A 24,636-nucleotide genomic window follows, 5' to 3' on the forward strand; every position below is an offset into this window, starting at 1 on the left:
ATCTGGGCCCTCTGGTTCTCGGTCCTTCCATCAGTGGGAACAGTCTCCCCCTTCCTACTCTGTCCAGAGCCCTCATTATTTTGAATAACTCTATTAAATCTCCTCTCTCTTCTCCAAGGATAAGTTCTGTATTCTATCTATGTAACTGAAGTTCCTCATCCCTGGGACCGTGAACTTTTTTCTACACTCTCTCTAATGCCTTCACATCTTTTCCAGAACTGGGCCCAATACTCAAGTTGAGGCTGAACCAGTGTTCTATACAAGTTTAACATAACTTCCTTAACATTAAAATATTCGTGAATAAGTATGCTTTTTTCACACGTTGGTGTCTGGTGACACCCAAAGAATAGGATCAGCTAATGGTCAATATTTTGGAGGTCTCGTGTAGTTTGTACATGAACATCATGATGGAAGAGCCCCCCAAATCCTCTCTTTCCCGCCCTATTCACATCCCTCTTCTTCTGCTCTGGGATTATCTAATAACATTACTGCAATTTCTTTTGTAATGTTCTCTTGTCCGTTCTGTTGAATCCATTAAGAAATTCCTAATTGGGACAGCCAATCTCTGTTGCTGGGCTGTGATAATGGGGCCACCGCCATGTTCATCAGAACTGAAGGTTTTCAACAGAGGGTTTTCCTTACTGCTGGGATATTCTGTCCTCCATTGAAGCTCAACATAATTCTCCAAGCAAGAGAAGCCATGAGCAACCACTGGGCCCGGGAGAGCTGTGAGGGGAAAATGATCATACTTAATATATTATTGGTACTTGGGAGGCTGCTAGCACCCACATATCATAGCCAGTGCCTCAAGGGCATGACTCGACTGAATATCTTACAATTGTGAGCCGTCAGATTTTGATAGTCCTCCGGAACCTATAAAGGTTTTACCTGATCAGTAATTCATTCGAACAGGGATGACCCATCCATGTGAATTCCAAAATTAAGATGACTTTTTTTAAAAATCCATTCATGGGATGTGGGTGCCACTGGCTAGACCAGCATTTATTGTCCATCCCTAATTGCCCTTGTTCAGAGGGCATTTAAGAGTCCACCACGTTGCTGTGGGTCTGGAGTCACATATAGGCCAGACCAGATAAGGATGGCAGCTTTACTTCCCTAAAGGGCATTAGTGAACCAGATGGGTTTTTACAACAATCAGCAATGGTTTCACAGTCATCATCAGACTTTTAATTGAATTTAAATTTCACCATCTATCATGGTGGGATTTTAGCCTGGATCCCCAGAGCATTACCCTGAGTCTCTGGAATATTAGTTCAGTGACAGTACAACTACACCATCACCCTGACTCCACCGCACTGTATTGCTGGGACACAATGGCATTGTGCTCGCCTCTAGGAAGGTTCTGGGTTCAAGTCCCACTCCAGCTAGGTTGACACTTTCAATGTGGTGCTGAGAGAACGCTGTCAGAACGTCAGATGTGCCATCTTTGGGATGAGATGTTAAACCAACTCTTCAGTGAATATCAAAGATCCCATGGCACAATTTCTTAGGACAGCAGGGAATTCTCCTCTAGTGTCCTGACCAATATTTATCCTTTAACCAACATCGTTAAAACAGACTATCTTGGTCATTACCACATTACTCATTAGCCATCGCCCCTGTGCTGATTGGCTCCTGGTATAAGCAACACTTCAATTTTAAAATTCTCTTCCTTGTTTTCAAATCCCTCCATAGCCTCACTGCCTCCCTATCTCTATAATCTCCAACCTTACAATGTTCCAAGATCTCCGCACTCATCTAACTCTGTCCTCATGAGCACCTCCAATTTTAATTGCTTTACAATTGGCAGCCGTGTCTTCAGCTGCCTGGGCCCTAATCTCTGAAACTCCCTTCTGAAACCTCTCTGCCCCTCTCTACTCTCCCTCCTCCTTCAAAACGCCCCTTAAAACAATTGTCAAATTGTGCTATATATCACACCTGTGAAATGTGTTGGGATGCTGTGTTATGTTAAAGGTGCTATATAAATACAAGCTGTTACAGTTTGTGGGAGCTTGCCTTGCACTAATTGACTGCCATGTTTCCTTCATTACAACAGTGACGACACTTGAAAAGTACTTAATTGGGCTGTAAAGCATTTCAGAGGTTGTGGAAGGTGCTATATAAATGCACGTGGTGCAATCACCCTTTCAAGACACACAACCTTTAGGAACTACAAAATGGAGATCAAATTGGGAAGGATATTTTGCAAAATTAAACATTGTATTTGGGTTGCCTTCAGTTTCTACTTTTCATTTTGAAAATTATGCCCCTCCTTTTATCCAGTGGAGATCCTGTGGCACAGTGGGTTAGCACCCCTACCTCTGAGCCAGAAGCTCTGGGTTCGAGTCCCACTCCAGGACTTGATGGCCAAGGAAGGTGTGTTCATGATACAGCCAAACAGGTTGAATATCAACCTACAAATCCTTCCAACACACGCCAATGGTGGGTGGTAAGAGTGGCTGAGATTCCTGGTCAGCCGTGTGATGGTAGTTGGAGCCTTTACCATCACTATCTATAGCTTCAGACTACAACATGCATGTAAAAATACATGTTGCCACAGCAACACAGAGTGCCTGAATGAACTGTAATACACTGCTACCACTTGTATTTTCCTCCTTTTCCAAAGGTGTTGACTTTGAACTAGGCTCTAGGTTGTCTGTCAGCTCCTGGTGCAATTATTTCTCAATGCACCATTTCTCAGCTCAATAGGGAGCAAGGGTTGATACTCGCAGCAGCTAGTGTTAACCTTAAGTGTTGTCATTTGCTGTAATAAAGGTACCTTAGAAGAATGTACTTAATCACAACACTGGCATCTTTATTTTACTTCCTGCTTCAGCCATCTTTATTGTTCTCTGAACAACTGACCCCTAACCACAGGACATTTACACCAAGAGGCCTTAAAGGGACATGTCATACTGGACACCACCTTTGCCTTAGCAGCAGCAACTTGCATTTATTTAGTGCCTTTTTATGTAGCAAAACATCCCCCAAGTTGCTTTACAGGGGTGTCAGCAGACAAAATTCGACACTGAGCCATGTGGGTTGCCAACCCTCCAGGGTTGGCCTGGTGTCTCCAGGAATTGAAGATCAATCTCCAGGACGCTGCTCTGTGCAACCCTGGAGAAAAATCATCGGGACATTGAAAAATACTTTTATTTTGTCATTTTCTTTGAAAATGGGGGTAAAAGGCAGTTCGGCTGAAGTCAAGCATCATCCAATTGGGTAATGAGTCTTTTTGCTTTCCGTTTGGTATAAGAAAGCAGTGCGTCACAAGGATGGATGTGTTGGCCAACTAATGGCTGGATTGTGGGGGCAAGTCATGTGATACAACCTCCAGGAATACATTTAATCACAGTTGGCAACCCGACAAGCCACATAAGGAGATATTAGGACAGGTGACCAAAAGCTTCGTCAACGAGGTAGTTAGCAATGGCTTCTAGGAGCGACAGAGAGTATGAGAGGTTTAGGGAAGGAATTTGAGAGCTTGAGGTCCAGGCAGCTGAAGACATGGCTGCTAGTGTTGGATTGATGGAAACCGGAGATGCCCAAGAGGTGAGACTTGGAGGAATGTAGAGATCTCAGGTTGTAGAGCTGGACGAGGTTACAGAGATAGGGAAGGGTGCAGCAGAATAACATCTTGCATGTTCCTTAATGTCCTACTCTTCTAAACCATCAAACTTACCACAGGCAAAGCCATGGGAGGTTTGCTAGACTTAATAGCATGTCTTGCATTCCTTTGAGAAATAATACCTCCACTGGAAGAGAGATCCATTCATGACTAACTAAAGAGGTTGGTGATATTATTAGACTAAAACAAAAGAGGCTGTAAAATTGCCGCAAGAGTAGTAATCTTGACAACAGGAAGAGGTTTAGATGTCAGTAAAGCATTATCAAAAAGTTGATGAAGAAATCGAGAGAAAATAACATGAGAGTAAACCCCCCCCCCTCCTCCTCTAGATACTACAGTATCACAGTATCTTTACAGTGCAGGAAAAGGCCATTTGGCCCATTGAGTCTGCACTGGCTCTTTGAAAGAGAATTCCACCTAGTCCCACTCCCCTGCCTTATCCTGGTAACCTAACACATTCATTCTTTTCAGCTAACAATCCAATAATTGAATACCTCGATCGAATCTGCCTCCACCACCCTTTCAGGAAGTTTGTTCCGGACTCCAACCACTCTCTGGGTGAAAACAATTTTCCTCGCATCACATTTACTCCTTTTGCAAATTATTTTGAAGCTGTGCCCTCTGGTTTTTGATATTCTGTTGAGTGGGAACAGTTGCTCACTACTTAACTTTCAGCCTTTTCTCCAAGTAATACAGTCCCAACCTCTCCAATCTATCCTCATAGCTCCAATTCTTCATCCCAGGAATCATTGCCATGCCTTAAGATGGCAGTGGTGACCTTGGACTTCCATTGGTTTGGTCCATGATTATGCTTGGCAAAGTACTGCAGCGGTTTGCTGTTGCCTTCTGCAGTATGACTGACCAGGAGACACCCCCAATCTTATCCGGAATATTGGAAGGATTGACAGGCTGATAATCAGCTAGTTTGACCATGTTATGAACACACCTTCCATGCCTATCAAGTCCTGAAGTGGGACTCGAACCCAGATCTTCTGGCCCAGAGATTACGGATGCTACCACTGCATCACAAGACCTCCTGAGAGCAAACTAGCCAGCAATATAAAAACAGATCATAAGAGTTTCTACAAGTATATCAAAAGGGAGAGAGGCTGAAAGTCAGCAAGCCCCCTCGATCTGATGGCTTTGCATCCTAAGCTTCTAAAGCAGGTTGCTGAAGAGTTAGTGGATGCGCTTATTGTGATCTTCCAAAATTCTCCAGATTCTGGAATGGTCCGGGTGGATTGGAGGGAATAAATGTAACAACGCTATTCAACAAAAAAGGGAGAGAGAGAACTCCAGGGACCATAGCCAGTTAGCCTGACATCAGTTGCCAGGAAAATGCTGGAGTTCATTATTAAAGAAGTGGTAACAGGGGAGTTAGAAAAATCATCACATGATTAGGCAGCCTCAGTTTTTAGGCTGGTGGAAGCAGTTCTAGGGTATGGGGGAGATCCGAAAATAATCGGATTCAGGCCTCGGGCAGGAAGGGCACCTCCATCAGCATCCCCCTTTTAACATGTGATGCCCTCTCCTTAAAGTCTGGTAACTGCAGGACCTCCCTCCTCTGCCGGTGTCTCCACCGACACCCCAAACTTCCTCTGCCTACTCTCCCAGGCCTCCCCTACCTGAGACCCCCAAAACTTACCTCTTCCTGGGATTCCGGGGACTTGGGCCCTGGGGACTCCATGCAGCCCCAGTCCTGTCCACTGCAGGTTCTGGCGCTTTAGGGACCAGAGAGCTGCTGGCCAACCAGATTGGCCGGCAGGTCTCTTGAGGCGGGGCTTCCTCTTGAGTGAATGGTGGAAGTCCTGCTTCCAGCCAATTAACGCTCGCTGGAGTGTCCAACCACTGCGGGGCAGACAGTATTGGAGGGCAATGTGTTCCCTCCTGACTCTTCGGATGGCAGGAAGGGAAACCCTGCCACTCTCAAAACCCTGGCTGTGGAGTTTGATCACTGGTGGTCCAACGCCCAGTAGGATTTCTAGGGAAACCCAGCAAGAGCTCTGTAATATGTAGGAGTGACTAGGAGGAGCTGCAAAGATTCTCTTCATAGTTTTCAGACTTGTTCTGAAGTGGGTCGAGGCCCTCATTTGATTGTTTTGTTTATAGAGAATTCCCTCCGTGGTCTCACTCCTCCCTATCTCTGTAACCTCCTCCAACATGGCAACCCGCTGAGATATCTGCGCCCCTCCAATTCGCCCCTTTGCGGATCCCCAATTTTATTCACCCCACCATTGGTCTTTATCTGCCTGACCCCTAAGCTCTGGAATTCCATCCCTGAACCTTTCCTCCTCCCTCGCCCAAACCTTTGGGCACCTGTCCTGATATCTCTCCTGCGGCTCCATGTCAAAAATGCTTCTATTGATGACAATCTTGCGATGCTTTCCTACATTGAAAGCGTTAAATAAACTCAGGTTCTTGTTGCTGTTAAGTATGACCAAAGGTCACATGATCCATCCAAAACTGGGATATTTTGGGCAGTCCCTGAAGAACATTGATGAACCAGTTGGGTTTTTAATAATCTAGAAACTTCTGTGGTCATTATTTCTGATCCCTGCTCACAGTTCCTCAATTTGCCTTGGTGGGATTTGAACCCACAACTTCCATGTTGCTAGCTCCCTGCCCTAGCCTCTCGATTACTGTGCCCCTTAATGTACATGCAAGAGGTGAATCTGCTCTGCTTTCTTTTTGGATCCATAATATAAAAGCCTTGAGCCTCCTGAGACTGAAGTTCAATCTCCTGGGCAATGCTCTGAGCAACATCTGGGAGAACTGTTATTGGCGTTAACATAAAATGTTTTGAACGCTCCTGCTTATTAGTTACAAAAAATTGCAGATGGCAGGGGAAAGGTTGTTTGACTGACGGTCAAGAGTCACCCATTTGGATAAGGAAGAGCCTTGTTACTATCCCATTGACTTAGTATATCTAACCCTGTACTGACAGGAAAATTGAATTGGTATCTTTCTGAGTTTACAAAGAAGTAGGAACTTGTATTTATATAGCACCTTTCACAACCTCAAGATGCCCCAAAGTGCTTTACAGCCATTGAAGTGCTTTTGAAGTTCATTGGCTGTTGTAATGTAGGAAACACGGCTGTCAATTTGCACGCAGCAAACTCCCACAAACAGCAATGTGGTTAATGACCAACAGTAAATGTTTTAGTGATATTGGTTGAGAGAGAAATATTGTCCAGGTCATCAGGGAGAACTCCCCTGCCCTACATCAAGTAGTCTTGTGGGATCTTTCCTCTGGGGTTTGACATCTCATTCAAAAAATGGCACTTCTGACAGTGCAGCATTCCCTCAGTGCAACACGGAGGTGTTCATCTGGATTATGTGCTCATGAATTTAGAGTGGGGTGCGAGCCCATGTCCTTCTGCCATAGAGGTGAGAGTGCTGGTACGAAGCCTAGACTGACACCTAACTTGTTAAACTACTAAGTTGATTGGGGTGAAGCTAGTCTGCCTTAAGATATAGTGTCAGCGAGTTCTCTGTAATATGCTGGGTATGTTGCAAATTTGAGCTATGTGTCATATGCATTTGCGCTTATGTGTAGCCAAAAGGTCAGTTAATGAATGACATGAGTTACTGCTTCACTTCAGTCATGATAAATTGGCTAAAAGTTTAATGCAGATTTTTCTTTTGTTCCATAGGACAAGAGGAATCGAAGTCATTCAGGTGAGTGACGGCTGTTTCTTGTACCTTTTATCCCTGGTGAAACTGCTTCTCTTTCCCAAAGGCTGTAGCTAGTTTCCATGGTGAAGATTTACTCTGCTGTAATTTTTTTATTAATTCATGGGCTTTGGGTATCACTGGCATGGCTAACATTTGTTGCCCATCCCTAATTGCCCTTGAGAAGGTGGTGGTGAGCTGCCTTTCTGAACTGCTGCAATCTATCTAGTCTGGGTCCACCCACCATGCTGTTAGGAAGGGATCTCCAGGGGGGGCTGGTGGTGTGTGTGTGTGTGTGTGTGTGTGGCACGGGGCAGGGGGAGGGAGGGAGAGTGGGAATGAAAGGTCATGTTAATGTTACAGGCTAATGACCTTTCATTGTTGTTTAGTTCCTGGCTAAAGGTTATCGACCCAGAACATTAACTGTACCTTCCATCGCCCCTTAGATGCTGCCTGACCTGCTGAGTGTTTTTTTTTTGCATTTTACCTTTTGGCCAATTGGAGTTCCTGGCATTGATAGCAACTCAGGACTCAACTGTCTCAGGGTTAATGCAGAATGTGGCTTGACAGATATGGTCTACTCTAATTTGACAAGATATTTGACAATGGGATGTGTACGTTTCTCACTAATACAGGAAAGGGTATTTGGAAAATTATGAAGTATTTCAGACCATTTGGTCCATTTGGTCAATATTAGTGTTCATTCTCCACACAAATCTCCTTCCATTCCCCTTAATCTCATCCCATCAGCATAGCCTTTCATTCCGTTATCCCTAGCTTCCCCATAAATGCATCTACACTATTTGTGGGAATGAGTTCTCACCACTCTCTGGATAAAGAAGTTTCTCCTGAATTCCCGATTGGATTTATTGCTGATTATCTTGCATTTGTAGGAGATCTTGCGCTGCAGTGGGTAGTGTACCTGCCTGAGCCAGGAGCTCCAGGTTCAAACCCCAGTTCCTGTTGGTCAAGGAAGGTGTATTCACAACGCAGCCAAACAGGTTGAATATCAACCTGCAAATCCTTCCAACACACGCCAATGGCAAGTTGAAAGAGTGGGAGAGATTCCTGGTCAGCTGGGTGATGGAAAGAAAGTTGGAGCCTCTACCATCACTATCCATAGCTCCAGGCTGCAACATGCATGTAAAAGTGCATGTTACCACAGCAACTTGGACTCCCCGATTCAACTATAACACACACCATCATTTTGCATTTATTGCCCCTGGTTTTGGTCCCCCCCACAAGTAGAGCCTTCATCTCTATGCCGACTCTATCAAGCCCTTTCTTAACCTTAAAGACTTCTATCAGATCACCCCTCAGCCTTCTCTTTTCTGGAGAAAAGAGCCCTAGCCTGTTCAGCCTTTCCTGATAGGCCTAACCTCTCAGTTTGGGTATTATCCTCATAAATCTTTTCACTGGTTCAATAATGCACAATATCAAAATCAAACATGTTTTTTAACTGTAGGTGGTTGAAAGTGAGTGCAACTGATTGTGAAAAGGGAATGGGTGAATACGCTGATGGGGTAAGATAAAGAGGAGTGGGAGGAGACTAGTGGGAAGCATCAACCAGTTGAGCCTGTTTCTGTGTGGTAGATTTTATATTACTCCAATATGTGGCTTGCCATGTGCTGGATTGTTTAGTTCTTATTTGTAACCCCTGGCCTTGTTATCCTGCCTTACTTTAAGTTAACATTCACAATTTATCCTTCTCGATGTACAATTTTTGTGCAAAGGTTAAACACTGACTTGTGCAACAGGCGAATCGGCTTCTGAAAAGAGGGGATAATGTTTTGGATCAGACTGGCTGGCAGCAGACTCTGGTGGCATTGTTCCAGGTCATTCTGGAATCTGGGCGAGACTGTCGATGTTAGGGAAACAACCTGCATTTAGGTAGCACCTTTCACAATTTCAGGAAGTCCCAAAATGTTTTTTTTTCCCCCCAAGCGTAATCGCTGGGAACGCAACAGCCAATTTGCGCACAGCAAACTCCCACCGACAGCAATGAGATAAATGACCAGGTGATCTGCTTTTTTTTGAGTAACATTGGTTGAGGGATGACTATTGAGCTAGGACACTGTGGGAGAACTTTGAGTAAAAGCTAAGGGAGCTTTTACATCCACTTGAGAGGGCTGACTAGGCTTTGGTTTAACCACCCATCTTTTAAGCTGTTAATTTTGGCTTGTCCCTTTTAAAGTCACAGGCTCACCAAATAAATGGAACTGGGCTATGCCAGGCAAATTGGGTGCTGAACGCTTATCTCTGGATGCTATAATGAAGCCTCTTTACCAGATCGTGAGAAATGGGAACAGGAGTAGGCCGTTCCTATGACTGTGGCCTCAACTCCATTTTCCTGCCTGTTCCCCATAACTCTTGGCCCCCTTGCTAATAAAAACTCTGCCTAACTGAGCCTTGAATACATTCAATGCTCCACTGCTCTCTGGGGAAGAGAATTCCACAGACTAATGACCCTCCGAGCGAAGACATTCCTCCTCATCTCTGTCTTAAACGGGAGAGCCCTTATTTTTAAACTGTGCCCCCTAGTTTTAGGTTTCTCCACAAGGGGAAACATCCTCGGCATCTGCCCTGCTGAGCTCCCTCAGAATCTGATGCTGAAGGAGCTGGTATTTCTGCCATTTTTAAAAATTGTTGATATTTTCTGTGCTGCAGTGCCTCCCTTCATCCAGGCATTGTGCTGGTGTCAGGCACAGAGGACACAGTATCAGCTGGTTCACTGCTCCACCAGGCAAGAGGGTGGAAGGTGTCATTCGGGTTTATTTGTCCCTGCCATGACAAGCTGCTGCCGAATTCTCTTCACGTCCCCCACACCTGCAGCTCAGGTTGGCTCCTTTTGTCTCCTGACGTTTGAGGTCTGACAGGGTGCTGAGGTGATTTAAAGGAAGAGCTTTCATTTCTAATGCAATTTTTGTGAGCCTTGGGTGTTCCAAACTGTTTCACAGTGAATGACGTCAATTGAAGTGTAAACTATTACAATGTTCTGTTGTCACTGCTCTCTCTCTTTATCTCCTTTTCTGCTTCCTGTTGTGACCCTCCCTTGTCTTCCTTCTCTATTCAGCTTCTCTCTCTTTGTTCTTGTTTCTTTCATTCTCTCTCTCTTTCTCTCTCTCGTCCTTGCTTTCTCATTCTCTCGCTCTCTCTCGTTTTGCTGGTTCTCTCTCTCTATTGCTCACTTGCTCTCTTGCTCATTCTCTCTCCCTCACACTCTCTCTGACTGTCGCTCTCTTGCACACTCTCTCGTTTTGCTTGTTCTCTCTCTCTGGCTCTCTCTCACACTCTTGCCCGCGGTCTCCCTCGCCCTCACCCTCGCCCCCGCTCTCGCTCTTGCTCCCCCTCGCCTGCTCTTGCTCTCTCTCTGGCTGTCTCTTTTGCTCTCTTTCCCTTCTATGGTGAGTGAGGAAGTGATCTAGACCAGGTCACTTGGCAGCTTTTAGTGGTAAGTGCAAAGCAGCTTGTGAGGGTGGATGGGTGGAGGTGAAGAGGGTGGTTGATCCATCAAGGGCTTAAGGCTGAATATGGCAGTGGGTCACAGTTTGGTGGGTGGGGGTGGGGGGGTGATGGTGAGGGATTAAGTTCCACACGGCCTCTGTGTGACTAGGCATCTTGCTTGGACCATTGTCCTGGAAGACCAGTGGAGTAGAGGATCACGGTGCCACTTGGCATCTGAAGGTGTGAAAGGTGCTTTTCTTATCTCAGCCACAAGCACTTTCAGGTCAGCTTGCTTAGCTATAACCTGCTCACTGACGCTCAGTTTGGGTTCTGGCAGGACCTCTCAGCTCCTGATCTCATTACAGCCTTGGTTCAAACATGGAAAAAGAGCTGAACTCCTTGAGGTGAGAGTGACTGCCCTTGACATCAAGGCAGCATTTGACCGAGTGTGGCATCAAGGAGCCCTGGCAAAACTGAAGCCAATGGGAATCACGGGGGAAAATCTCCGCTGGTTACAGTCATACCGAGCACAAAGGAAGATGGTTGGAGCTCAATCATCTCAGCTCCAGAACTTCACTGCAGGAGTTCCTCAGGGTAGTGTCCTCAGCCCAACCATCTTCAGCTGCTTCATCAATGACCTTCCTTCCATCATAAGGTCAGAAGTGGAGAGGTTCGCTGATGATTGCGCCATGTTCAGCACCATTCACAGCTCCTCAGATGCTGAAGCAGCCCATGTCCAAATGCAACAAGACCTGGACAATATTCAGGTTTGGGCTGATAAGTGGCAAGTAACATTTGCGCCACACAAGTGCCAGTCAAGGACCATCTCCAACAAGTGGTAATCTAACCTTTGACATTCAATAGCATTACGATCACTAAATCCCCCACTATCAACATCCTGGGGGAGTTACCATTGACCAGAAACTGAACTGGACTAGCCATATAAATACTGTGGCTATAAGAGCAAGTCAGAGGCTGAGAATTCTGCAGTGAATAACTCACCTCCTAACTCCCCAAAGCCTGTCCACCATCCATTAGGCACAAGTCAAGCGTGTGATGGCATACTCTCCGCTTCCCTGGATGAGTGCAGCTCCCACAACACTCAAGAAGCTCAACACCATCCAGGGCAAAGCAGCCGTTTGATCGGCAACCTATCCACAAACATTCACTCCCTCCACCACCGACGCACAGTGGCAGCAGTGTGTGTACCATCTACAAGATGCACTGCAGCAACTCACCAAGGCTCCTTCAACAGCACCTTCCAAACCTGCGATCTCTACCACTTAGAAGCACAAGGTTAGAAGATGCATGAGAACACCACCACCTACAAGTTGCCCTCCAAGCCATAGATCATTCTGACTTGGAAATATATCACCGTACCTTCACTGTCGCTGGGTCAAAATCCTGGAATTCCCTCCCCAACAGCACTGTGGGTGTACCTACACCACACGGACTGCAGTGGTTCAAGCAGGCAGCTCGCCACTACCTTCTCAAGGGGCAATTAGGGATGGGCAACAAATGCTGGCCTTGACAGCAAGGTCCACATCTCGTGAATTAATTTTTTAAAAACCGGAGATACACAACAGGAAGAACATTAGTGTGGGTCAGAATAATGAAACTGACTAAACAGAAAAATTCATGTAACTATAATTTACGATTTCTGGCTATTTGACTTGGGTGAGCTGCGAATCCCACTAGTGTCCTGTTAGTTCTTCATGACATTCAGCAGAGATCAGATCTCCCTGTATTCTATCCTGTTAATAGTGCTTCAACCCCGGAGAAGCATCGTCTATGGAAAGTGAGAATTTATTCCCTCTTTCCACATAACTGACCACTTTTGGGGAACCTGTGGGTGAGGCTTTGTTAAGAATTTATGCCAGTAATGATGCAGAATGCCCAATCTTACTTGAACAATAAAAAAAACCCTGCTAATTTGTGCACTGCAAGATCCCATAAACAGGAATGAGGTAAATGACTAGATAACCTGTCCTTAGGTGTTGGTTGTGGGATAAATATTGGCAGGGCAGCAGGGAGAACTTGCTCTTCTTTGAACGAGCGTCTAAAATAGATCTTTTACAACTACTTGGGAGGCCCTTGGCTTAATGTCACCCAAATGATGGCACCTCTAACAGAAATGATCCAAGTTCAATTCCCCCTTAAGGATGGGATTAGATAGTGTCATGAAATCATTGACCATTGTGTCCCTGGGTGCTAAATTAACAGTCTGCGGAGATTGTAATATTTCAGGCACAGGATGTATCAATGCTTGTTACATTGGCTGCTACCTAGTAACAAGGGTGGGGCCCTCTGGGAGTGTTTTGATGGGTCACCAGAACAGTTCAAGTGCCAGTGGACAGTGCTCCTTGAGCAGTCAGTTTCGGGAAGTCAGACTGCAAGTGTCACAGGGACAGGAACAGGAACAGGGCCCAGTTAAGTTAAGTTAAAGAAAGAGCTGCGGGGGACATACTAAGTAAAGAGGGCCGTTGGGGCAAAGGTACCCTTTTGGAGCCGGTGGTGTTCTGCTTGGCATGGCTATAGATCTGAAAGTGTGCGTGTGAGTTAGTGTTGAGTGTAGTCAGGAATCCAGGGAGGAGGGATCTCAGCAGGCGAGATTGAAACCCTGCGAGGTGGGTCATTGTTAAAGCCCATCCGAGTGGGAGCAAGTTTTGGAGAGAATTCCAAGGAGAGGTCTTTGAAGGTGAAGCTGGGAATCCCTTGTGAGGCAGAGTTTCAACGAGATTATATGACTGACGTCAGGGTAGGTTCTTGAGAAATCCATGGACTCTGGGGTTGCACCTGTCATTTACCCTGTTGTGTGGTGTGCTTGGCTCACGTATCTCCTACTTAATCTGAATATCAGAGCATAAGATACATATTGTAAATTGTTTTATCTTTCTGAACTTGTATAGTAAAGTTCATTTTCATTTGTTCAAAGCCCATTGAATCTTGTGGCTTTATTCCAAAAGCAGGTACCTTGAATCTCCGCCATTTGATAAGATCACGGCTGATCTGATTGTGGCCTCAACTCCACTTTCCTCTTCACCCCCGATAACCTGTGAACCCCTCGTCGATCAAGAATCTCTCTACCTCGGCTTTAAAAATATTCAGTGACCCAGCCTCCACTGCTCCCTGGGGAAGAGAATTCCACAGACTAATGACCCACTGGGAGAAAAAAATTCTCCTCATCTCTGTGGGCTGTGGGCCAAACGCTGGGAAAATGGGATTAGTGTAATCAGATCTTTGTTGACTGGCATGGACATGATGGGCAGAATGTCTATGAGTCCATCTTAAATGAGAGGTTCCTTATTTTTATCTACTTTAAACAAAATGTTATTGTTCCCTAACTGGCTCTCCCCCTGGCATCCTGGGATCTGGCCAAGGATTGTAACAATAGTCTAAGATGGAGTTGTACAACAAGCCATAGTCCCCTTGAGATAAGGTTTGACGTTCCTCAGGCCTGGTTTCTGTCCAGTTAGCCCTGCCGGGGTGTGGAAACCGCAGGAGAGGCCGTGAAGATCGGCCTAGACATCAGAGACTGCCTGGCCTCTCAGAACCACAGTATGACTGCAGCACAGAAGGAGGCCGCTCAGTGCATTGTTTCTGTGCTAGCTCTCTGCAAGACCAAATCAGCTGGATCCACTCCCGCACCATTTATCCATAGCCCTGCAAATATTTTCCCTTCAGGCACTGATCCAATTCCCTTTTGAAAGTCTCCATCGAACCTGCCTCCACCACACTGTGAGGCAGCGCATTCCAGACCCTAACCACTCGCTGCGTGAAAATGGTTTTTCCTCATGTCGCTGATGCTGCTTTTTTCAATCACCTTAAATCTGGGCCCTCTGGTTCTTGATCCTTCAACCAATGGGACCAGTTTCTCCTTATCTACACTGTCCAGACCCCTCGTGATTTTGAATACCTAGGTCAAATCCCCTCTCAACCTTCTCTTCTCAACTGAGATGCATTGAAGTCAGAAGTTTACAACTTGGAGGGAGGCCATTCAGCCCATCGTGCTCATGCAGGACACTTGGCCTAATCCCACTTTCCAGCTGTTGGCGTGTAGCCTTGTAGGTCACAGCACTTCAACTGCATATCCAGGTACTTTTTGTGAAGGTTCCTGCCTCTGCTGTATCCCAGCACACAATGTGGTCTTCAGAATTCTAGAATGACACAGCTCAGAAGGAGGCCATTCAGCCCATTGTGCCTGTGCTGGGATGGGGAAAAGAAAGAGACGGTGCTGTTAACGAGTTGGATCACAGGGTTATTACAGGACAAATCTTCACAAGAACATTTCTTAGTGATCCTTCTTTTGCCCTGGGTGCGGTTTAATGCACTATGAACTAATTCGGCAATGGCTAAGTGAGCTGATTGATATCAAAGTGATGATTCTGAGCTTTGAACAAACTGCTTCTGGAACCAGTCCAAAGTTAACAACTCCAGACTTGGCCGAGTGATTCATAAAATACAAACAGAAATTGATCTATCCAAACAATTGGTTAACAAAAGTTATTCATGAGGTTAGCGTTATCATTGGTATTGATTACATCAGCTACAGGTTTATTCAGGTATAAAGGTGGGGAAACTGTGGCACAGTGGTTATGTTACTGGACTAGTAATCTTGACAGCTGTGTTATCTAGATACTTGAGTTCAAATCCCACTACAGCAGCTGAGGGAATTTAAATTTAATTCACTAAATAAATCTGGAATGAAAAGCTCATCTCAGTAATGGTGACTGCATAATTATTGGTTGGTGTAAAAACCCATCTGGTTCACTAATGCCTCTTTAGGGAGGGAAATCTGCTGTACTTACCCAGTCTGACCTACATGTGACTCCAGACCCAAAGCAACGTGGTTGACTCTTAACTGTCCTCTGAAATAGCACTCTCTCGCCCTCCTGATCGATCTCTCTCTCACACCCTTCCGTGCTCTCTCACCCTCCCTCTTTCTTGCTCATGGGCACCCTCTTGCCTTCCTTTTCTCCTAACTTTATGCTGGATGATTTTGTCCTTCTGTTATTCAGTGCCTTGCACCGAGGATTTGTACATATGTGTAGGTGTAAAGAGCCAGACCTCAGTCAGAAACCGAGAAGCTGCAGCTTTGGGGTCTCTGCTTTCCCAAGCCCAGTTTGTGTTGAAAACTAGAATTTCAGTTTTGCTTTTGTTGAGCCCAATCTATGTAAAATAAAAGCGATCAAACAATGTACAACACAATGTGGGGCACACAATCATCTCAATAGCCACATCAATAAGTCATAGAGTCATTACAGCATGGAAGGAGGCCATTCGGCCCATCAAGTCCATGCCGGCTCTCTGTTGAGCAATCCAGCCGCTCTATCCCCCATAGCTCTGCAAGTTTATTCCCCTTCAGCACCCATCCAATTTTATTTTGAAATCATTCATCGTCTCCACCTCCACCACTCTCATAGGCAGCGAATTCCAGCTTATTACTATTCCTCTTGCATCTTTTGCCCAAAACCTTCAACATACACATGAAAATACGAATATACGAATTAGGAGCAGGAATAAAACATTTGGCTTCTTGAGCCTGCTCCGCCATTTGATTAGATCATGGCTGATCTGATTGTGGCCTCAACGCCACTTTCCTCTTCACCCCCTATAACCTGTGACCCACTCGTCGATCAAGAATCTCTCTACCTCGGCCTTAAAAATATTCAGTGACCCAGCCTCCACTGCTCTCTGGGGAAGAGAATTCCACAGGTTAATGACCCACTGGGAGAAAAAAATTCTCCTCATCTCTGTGGGCTGTGGGCCAAACGCTGGGAAAATGGGATTAGTGTAATCAGATCTTTGTTGACTGGCATGGACATGATGGGCAGAATGTCTATGAGTCCATCTTAAATGAGAGGTTCCTTATTTTTAAATTGTGCCCCCTGGTTATAGTCTCTCCCATAAAACAAAATATTCTCTTGGCACCCACACTGTCAAAGACCCGCAGGGTCTTATATGTTTCAATAAGCTGACCTCTCATCCTTCTAAATGACCATGAGTATAGGCCCAACCTTTCCTCATAAAAACCCCTCTCGCCCCAGGAGGGCAAGAGAGTGCTATTTCAGAGGGCAGTTAAGAGTCAACCACATCGCTTTGGGTCTGGAGTCACATGTAGGTCAGACTGGGTAAGTGCAGCAGATTTCGTCCCCTAAAGAGGCATTAGTGAACCAGATGGGTTTTTGCACCAACCAATAATTATGCAGTCACCATTACTGAGACAAGCTTTTCATTCCAGATTTATTTAGTGAATTAAATTTAAATTCCCTCAGCTGCCGTGGTGGGATTTGAACTAAAGTCTCTAGATAACACAGCTGTCCAAATTAATAGTCCAGCAACATAACCACTGTGCTACTGCATACCCTGCCTTTACTCCTGAATAAACCTGTAGCGGATATAATCAATACCAATGATAACGCTAACCTCATGAATGATTTTTGTTAACCAATTGTTTGGATAGATTGATTTCTGTTTGTATTTTATGAAGCACTTGGCCAAGTCTGGAGTTGTTAACTTTGGACTGGTTCCAGAAGCAGTTTTTACAAGGAAATTCCCTGGAATTAGTTGAGTACAACCTTCTCGTTGCTGTTCAGCCCAAAACTGAAAAAGTGACATCACAGAAAAGCTGTGACCTGATTGGTTGGTAGGAAATGTGCACCAAATTTGAATAAAAAACACTGCAAAACTAATTAATAAACTAATTATCTAAGACGAGATGGCTGGGTAGGTGATGTACTGTAGCTGTATGATGTGGGAGCTGGCAGATCCCATTGCGAGCCGCAGTGACCACATCTGCAGCAAGTGTTGGTTGCTGGAGGAATTCCGGCTCAGAATTGATGAGCTGGAGTCCGAGCTCCGGACACTGTGGCACATCCGGGAGGAGGGGAGCTACCTGGACACTTTGTATCAGGATGCGGTCACATCGGTAGATTAAGTACCTCAGTCCGGTCAGTGGTCAGGGTCAGCAGGGTGTGACTGCAAGTGAGGCAGGTAGAGGGATCCTGTGTTCAGAAACAGAGGAGCCTCAGCTCTTGACCTTATCCAACAGGTACGAGGTACTTGCTCCCTGTGTGGATGAGGAACAGGGCTGTAGGGAGGATGAGCCAGCTGACCACAGCACCGTGGCACAGGAGGCCATTCATGAGGGGGAGCAAAAAGACAAGTGGTAGTTGTAGGGGATTCTATAATTGGGGGAATTGATAGCTTCCTTTGTAAGCAGGATCGAGAGTCCCGCATGGTATGTTGCCTGCCCAGTGCCAGGGTGAGGGACATCTCTGACTGGTTTGAAAGGATATTGGAGAGGTAGGGGGTGGATCCAGTTGTTGTTGTCCACGTCGGGACAAATAACATAGGTAAGGCTAGGAAAGAGGACCTGTTTGGGGATTATCAGGAACTAGGAACTAAATTAAAGAACAGGTCCTCAAGGTTTATAATCTCCGGATTACTGCCTGAGCCATGTGCAAATTGGCATAGGGACGCGAGAATAAGGGAAGTAAACACGTGGCTAAAGGAGTGGTGCAGGAAAGAGGAGTTCCATTTCGTGGGGCACTGGCATCAGTATTGGAACAGGAGGGATCTGTACCGTTGGGATGGTCTCCACCTGAACCAATCTGGGACCAATGTTCTAGCGAGAAGGGTGAATAGGGTGGTCAACAGGACTTTAAACTAGAAAGTGAGGGGAGGGAAGGGTAAAACTTCAAGAAGTATGACTAATGGGAAACAAAGCAGCAGGTTAGCGTGTGGGGGGGTGGATTCAACTTCATGGAAAATTATGAAAAGACTGAAAAGGAGAGCCAAGGAGAGGCTATTAAAGTCCCCAGAACACAAAATAGGACAGAGTGTTTGGAAAGGGCTAGGAATCTAACTTCAAGCACATCAGATAAAGGGACAACAATGAGAAAGGGGACAGGAAATACAGGACTGAGGTGTTGTATCTGAATGCACGCAGTATACAAAATAAGGTAAATGAGCTTGTGGCGCAGATTGAAATTGGCAGGTATGATGTGGTGGGCATCACGGAGACATGGCTGCAAGGGGATCAGGACTGGGAGCTAAATATCCAAGGATATACATCCTATCGATAGGCAGGTTGGCAGAGGGGGTGGGGTTGCTTTGTTAGTAAAAACTGAAATTAAATCGATAGCAAGAAATGACGTGGGGTCAGATGATGTAGAATCTGTGTGGGTAGAGCTGAGGAACCGCAAAGGTAAAAAAACCATAATGGGAGTTATGTACAGGCCTCCGAACAGTAGTCAGGATGTGGGGCACAAGATACACCAGGAGATAGAAAAGGCGTGTAAGAAAGGCAAGGTTACAGTGATCATGGGGGATTTCAATGTGCAGGTAGCCTGGGAAAATCAGGTTGGTAGTGGATCCCAAGAAAGGGAATTTGTGGAATGTCTACGAGATGGCTTTTTGGAGCAGCTTGTGGTGGGGCCCACTAGGGAACAGGCCATTCTAGATTTAGTGATGTGTAATGAGGCAGATTTGATAAGGGAGCTTAAGGTGAAGGAGCCCTTAGGAGGAAGTGACCATAATATGATAGAATTTACCCTGCAATTTGAGAGGAAAAAGCTGGAATCAGATGTAACGGTATTACAGTTGAATGAGGGAGGAGCTGGCCAGGATTGACTGGGAGATGAGCCTAGCAGGAAAGACAGTGGAACAGCAATGGCAGGAGTTTCTGGGAGTAATTTGGGAAACACAGCAAAAATTCATCCCTAGGAAGAAGAAGCATACTAAAGGGAGGACGAGGCAACCATGGCTGACAAGGGGACTCGGACAGCATAAAAGCTAAAGAGAAAGCATACAATGCGGCGAAGAGCAGTGGGAAACCAGGGGATTGGGAAGCCTACAAAGACCAACAGAGGACAACTAAAAAAGAAATAAGGAGGGAGAAGATTAAATATGAGGGTAAACTAACCAGTAATATAAAAGAAGATTGCAAGAGTTTTTTTAGATATACAAAGGGTAAAAGAGAGGTGAAAATGGACATTGGGCCGCTGGAAAATGACGCTGGAGAAGTAGTAGTGGGGAACAAAGAAATGGCAGAGGAACTGGATAGGTACTTTGCATCAGTCTTCACGGTGGAAGACATGAGTAACATCCCCAAAGTTCAAGAGAGTCGGGGGGCAGAGGTGAGTATGGTGGCCATTACCAAGGAGAAGGTGCTAGGAAAACTGAAAGGTCTGAAGGTGGATAAATCACCTGGACCAGATAGATTACACCCCAGAGTTCTGAAGGAGATAGCTGAAGAGATAGTGGAGGCGTTAGTGGTGATCTTTCAGGAATCACTGGAGTCAGGGAGGGTCTCAGAGGACTGGAAAATCGCTAATGTAACCCCCCTGTTTAAGAAGGGAGTGAGGCAAAAGACGGGAAATTACAGGCCGATTAGCCTGACCTCGGTCGTTGATAAGATTTTAGAGTCCATTATTAAGGATGAGATTTCAGAATACTTGGAAGTGCATGGTAAAATAGGGCAAAGTCAGCATGGTTTCATCAAAGGGAGGTCATGCCTGACAAATCTGTTAGAATTCTTTGAGGAGGTAACAAGTAGGTTAGACAAAGGAGAGCCAATGGATGTTATCTACTTGGACTTCCAGAAGGCCTTTGACAAGGTGCCGCATAGGAGGCTGCTCAGTAAGATAAGAGCCCATGGTGTTAGAGGCAAGGTATTAGCATGGATAGAAGATTGGCTGTCTGGCAGGAGGCAGAGAGTGGGGATAAGGGAGTCCTTCTCAGGATGGCGGCCAGTGACTAGTGGAGTTCTGCAGGGTCAGTGTTGGAACCACAACATTTCACTTTATACATTAATGATCTAGATGAAGGAACTGAGGACATCCTGGCTAAGTTTGCAGATGATACAAAGATAGGTGGAGGGACAGGTAGTATTGAGGAGGCGGGGAGGCTGCAGAAGGATTTGGACAGGTTAGGAGAATGGGCAAAGAAGTGGAAGATGGAATACAATGTGGGGAAGTTGAGGTCATGCACTTTGGTAGGAAGAATAGAGGCATAGACTATTTTCTAAATGAGGAGAGAATTCAGAAATCTGGAGTGCAAAGGGACTTGGAAGTCCTAGTCCAGGATTCTCTTAAGGTCAACTTGCAGGTTGAGTTGGTAGTTAGGAAGGCAAATGCAATGTTGGCATTTATTTCAAGAGGACTGGAATGTAAAAGCAAGGATGTGCTGCTGAGGCTTTATAAGGCTCTGGTCAGACCACATTTAGAATATTGTGAGCAATTTTGGGTCCCGTATCTCAGGAAGGATGTGCTGGCCCTGGGGAGGGTCCAGAGGAGGTTCACGAGAATGATCCCAGGAATGAAAGGCTAACATATGAGGAACGTTTGAGGACTCTGGGTCTATACTCGATGGAGTTTAGAAGGATGAGGGGGGATCTGATTGAAACTTACAGAATACTGAAAAGCCTGGATAGAGTGGACGTGGGGAAGATGTTTCCATTAGTAGGAGAGACTAGGACCCAAGGGCACATCCTCAGAGTAAAGGGAAGACCTTTTAGAACAGAGATGAGGAGAAACTTCTTTAGCCAAAGAGTGGTGAATCTATGGAATTCATTGCCACAGAAGGCTGTGGAGGCCAGGTCATTGAGTGTATTTAAGACCGAGATAGATAGGTTCTTGACTGGCAAGGCGATCAAAGGTTACGGGCAGAAGGCGGGAGAATGGGGTTGAGAAACTTATCAGCCATGATTGAATGGCGGAGCAGACTCGATGGGCTGAAAGGCCTAATTTCTGCTCCTATGACTTATGGTCTTATGGTCTTCTTTGAACTATTTCTCATGCAATAATATATTTCCTTAAGTAAAGAGACCAATACTGTGCACAGTACTCCAGATGTGGTCTACCAACACCCTATACAACTGTAGCAATATTTCCCTACTTTTCCGAACCCTCAGCAATAAACGATAACATTCCATTTGCCTTTCTAATCACTTGCTGTACCTGCATACTAACTTCTAATGATCCATGTGCCAGGACACCCAGATCCCTCTGTACCCTTGATTCTGTGATCTCTCTCCATTTAGATAATATGCTGCTTCTCTATTCTTCCTGCCAAAGTTGACAAGCTCACATTTTCCCACATTATACCCCATCTACCAAATTTTTGCCCAGTCACTTAACCCTTCTATATGCTTTTGCAGACTCCTGATATCCTCTTTACAACCTAGTCTTTTGTAGAGTAAGTTTCGCAACCATATAATTGGTCCCTTCATTTTTAAAAAGGATGATTCTTTCATGGGATGTAGTGTTGCTGGCAAGACTAGCATTTGTTCCCTAATTGCCTTTGTGTCCTACTAGGCCATTTCAAGGGCAGTTAAGAGTCAACTACATTGCTGTGTGTCTGGACTCACATGTAGGCCAGAGCAGGTAAGGGTAGCAGATTTCCTTCCTCAAAGGACATTAGTGAGCCAGTTTTTACAATTGATAATAGTTTCACAGTCACTGTAATGGGATTTGAACCCATGTACCCAGAGCATTAGGCTGGGCCTCTGGATTACTAGTCCAATGACATTAGCACTATGTCACCTTCTCCCCCTAAATCAACCAAGTCATTATTATAGATTGTAAATAGTTGAGGCCCCAGCACTAGAACTGTGCCCCGTAACCTTTGTACCATCAGCAAATGGGAACAACTTTTCTTTGTCTATAAATCTGTCATAATCTTGCACAGCTCTACCAACTCTCTTCTCAATCTCCTTTGCTTCAAGTGTTGATGAAATTGCTGCAGTTGAAGGCACGACAGGGAGATTAGGAGCTGGAGGTAAGGATAGTCCTGTTTGGTTATAGGCTTGTATTCTCTTGCAGGTGCTGTGTTAGAGGTCCTGGGAGAGTTTCCCCACATATGGGAGTGGGATTTAGTTCTGCACAGACTTGGGCTGTAAACAGAGTTAAGAATTGTTAAGGGAAAGCGTATTGAGCACAAATCTGAACTCTTTTGGTGACAGCATTCCATTATAGGATTTGATGCAGTCAATGCAACTTTGCTCTGGATTTGCTTATAAAATTGTTAATTATTCCTGGCTGTTGTTTTGTAGATCGATCTTACCAAATCGATCGAAGATCAGGGACCCTTTGATATGATCATTCACAAACTTTCAGATTTGATGCTGGAGGCAGATCAGAAGGACGCACAGTCGCAGCAGCTCATCCAGAAATTTCAGGTAAGCAAGTCATTGACACCAAGAATCATACAGGACAGGAGGAGTACATTTGGTCCTTCACTACTCTGCCGGCTCTTGGAAAGAGCCAGACTCACTCACCCCTGCTCTTTTGCCACAGCACTGTTAAGATATTCCCCCCATCACTAAGACCCCCTATTTCCACCTCCACAACTTTGCCCCTGCCTCAGCTCATCTGCTGCTGAAACCCTCACTCATGCTTTCATTACCTCTTGGCTCGACTATACCAACTTACGCCTGGCTGGTCTCCCACATTCTACCTGCTGTAAACATGAGGTCATTCAAAAATCTGCTGCCTCTCTCTCTTAATTTGCACCAAGTGCCGTTCCCCTCTCACCCCTGTGCTCGCTGACCTACAGGCTCCTGGTCAAGCAAAGTCTTGATTTTAAAATTCTCACCTTTGTTTTCAAATCCTTCCATGGCCTTGCCCCTCCCTATCTCTGTAATCTTCTCCAGCCCCACAGCCTTCCGAGATCTCTGTGTTCCTTTAATTCTGGCTTCTCGAGCAGACCTGGTTTTAATCGCTTCACCATTGGTGGCAGTGCCTTCAGCTGCCTGGGCCCCAAGCTCTGGAATCCCCTCCCTAAACCTCTTCATCTCTCTACCTCACTTACCTCCTTTAGGACACTTGTTAAAGTCTATCTCTTTGACTAAGCTTTTGGTCATCTGACCTGATATCTCCTCATGTGGCTCGGTGTCATACTTTGTTTTATAGTGCTCCTGTGAAGTGCCTTGGGACGTTTCATTACATTAAAGGTGTTATATAAATATAAGTTATTTATTGAGTTCTCCTTTGAAAGGTGAATTTGCTTTTGTCACCCTTTCAGACAGCACATTCCAGATCCTAACAGCTCACTGCATAAAAACCAAAAAAAAAAATCCTCATGTCATCTCTGGTTCTTCTGCTAGTCACTGTAAATCTGTGTACACCTCATTACCGACCCTTCTGCCAACGGAACCCAGTTTCACCTCATTCACTCTATCAAGTCCGCCTGTGATTTTAAACACCCCCTATCAAATTTCGCTTCACCTTCTCTGTTCTAGGGAGAACAATCCCAGCTTCTCCAGCCCCTCCACAATAGCTAAAGTTCCCCCTCTATATTTCTGAGTGGGTGTAAGGTAGAACAGTCTTTGTGTTACGTGAGTTCAAATCCCACCATGGCAGCTGGTGGGGGGAGGTGGGGGGGGCGGGGGGGTGGGATTTAAATCCAATTAATGAAGTCAACCTGCGATAAAATGCTGGTGCCAGTAATTGACCATACAAGCAACTGGATTGTTCTAAAAACCCATCATGTTCTCGAATGCCTTTTAGGGAATGAAATCTGCCACCCATATCTGGTCTGGCCTACATGTGACTGCTGGGTCTTTACACAGCTAGGCCTTCAGGCTGAAGTCTCCAGGAATTGAAGATCAATCTCCAGGACACTGGAGAAAAATCATCGGGACATTGAAAAATGTTTGTTTATTATTTTCATTTTCTTTGAAAATTTCCTTTTACCAGATATTGAAAATGAAGTGGGGGGTGGGGGGTTGGGGGGGTGGAGGGGTGGAGGGGTGTTGGGCTGACGTTCAAGCATTATCCAGTTGGGTAATGAGTCTTTTTGCTTTCCAATTGGCGTAGGAAGGCGGTAGGAAGGATGGACGTGTTGACCGCCTATCGGTTGGAGCATGGGGCAAGTTGTGTGACGAAACT

The 24,636-nt window shown here is 45.4% G+C and overlaps 1 protein-coding gene across 3 annotated transcripts in view; it reads left to right on the forward strand.

The window, feature by feature from the left end:
• The window catches only part of LOC121272483 (inositol-tetrakisphosphate 1-kinase-like), a 54,736-nt gene that overhangs the window by 8,828 nt on the left and 21,272 nt on the right, over positions 1 to 24,636 (forward strand). For 2 of the 3 annotated variants that reach the window (XM_041179081.1, XM_041179080.1), the window contains 2 exons: positions 7,282 to 7,306; positions 22,800 to 22,925. In XM_041179081.1, the coding sequence (XP_041035015.1) occupies positions 22,842 to 22,925 (84 nt within the window). In that variant the 5' untranslated portion in view covers positions 7,282 to 7,306; positions 22,800 to 22,841. Of the gene's footprint in view, positions 1 to 7,281; positions 7,307 to 22,472; positions 22,526 to 22,799; positions 22,926 to 24,636 lie in introns of all 3 variants that reach the window. The other variant, XM_041179082.1, reaches the window with a different exon arrangement.

This window comes from Carcharodon carcharias, chromosome 34, assembly GCF_017639515.1.
Source record: "Carcharodon carcharias isolate sCarCar2 chromosome 34, sCarCar2.pri, whole genome shotgun sequence".
Classification (NCBI taxonomy): Eukaryota; Metazoa; Chordata; class Chondrichthyes; order Lamniformes; family Lamnidae; genus Carcharodon; species Carcharodon carcharias.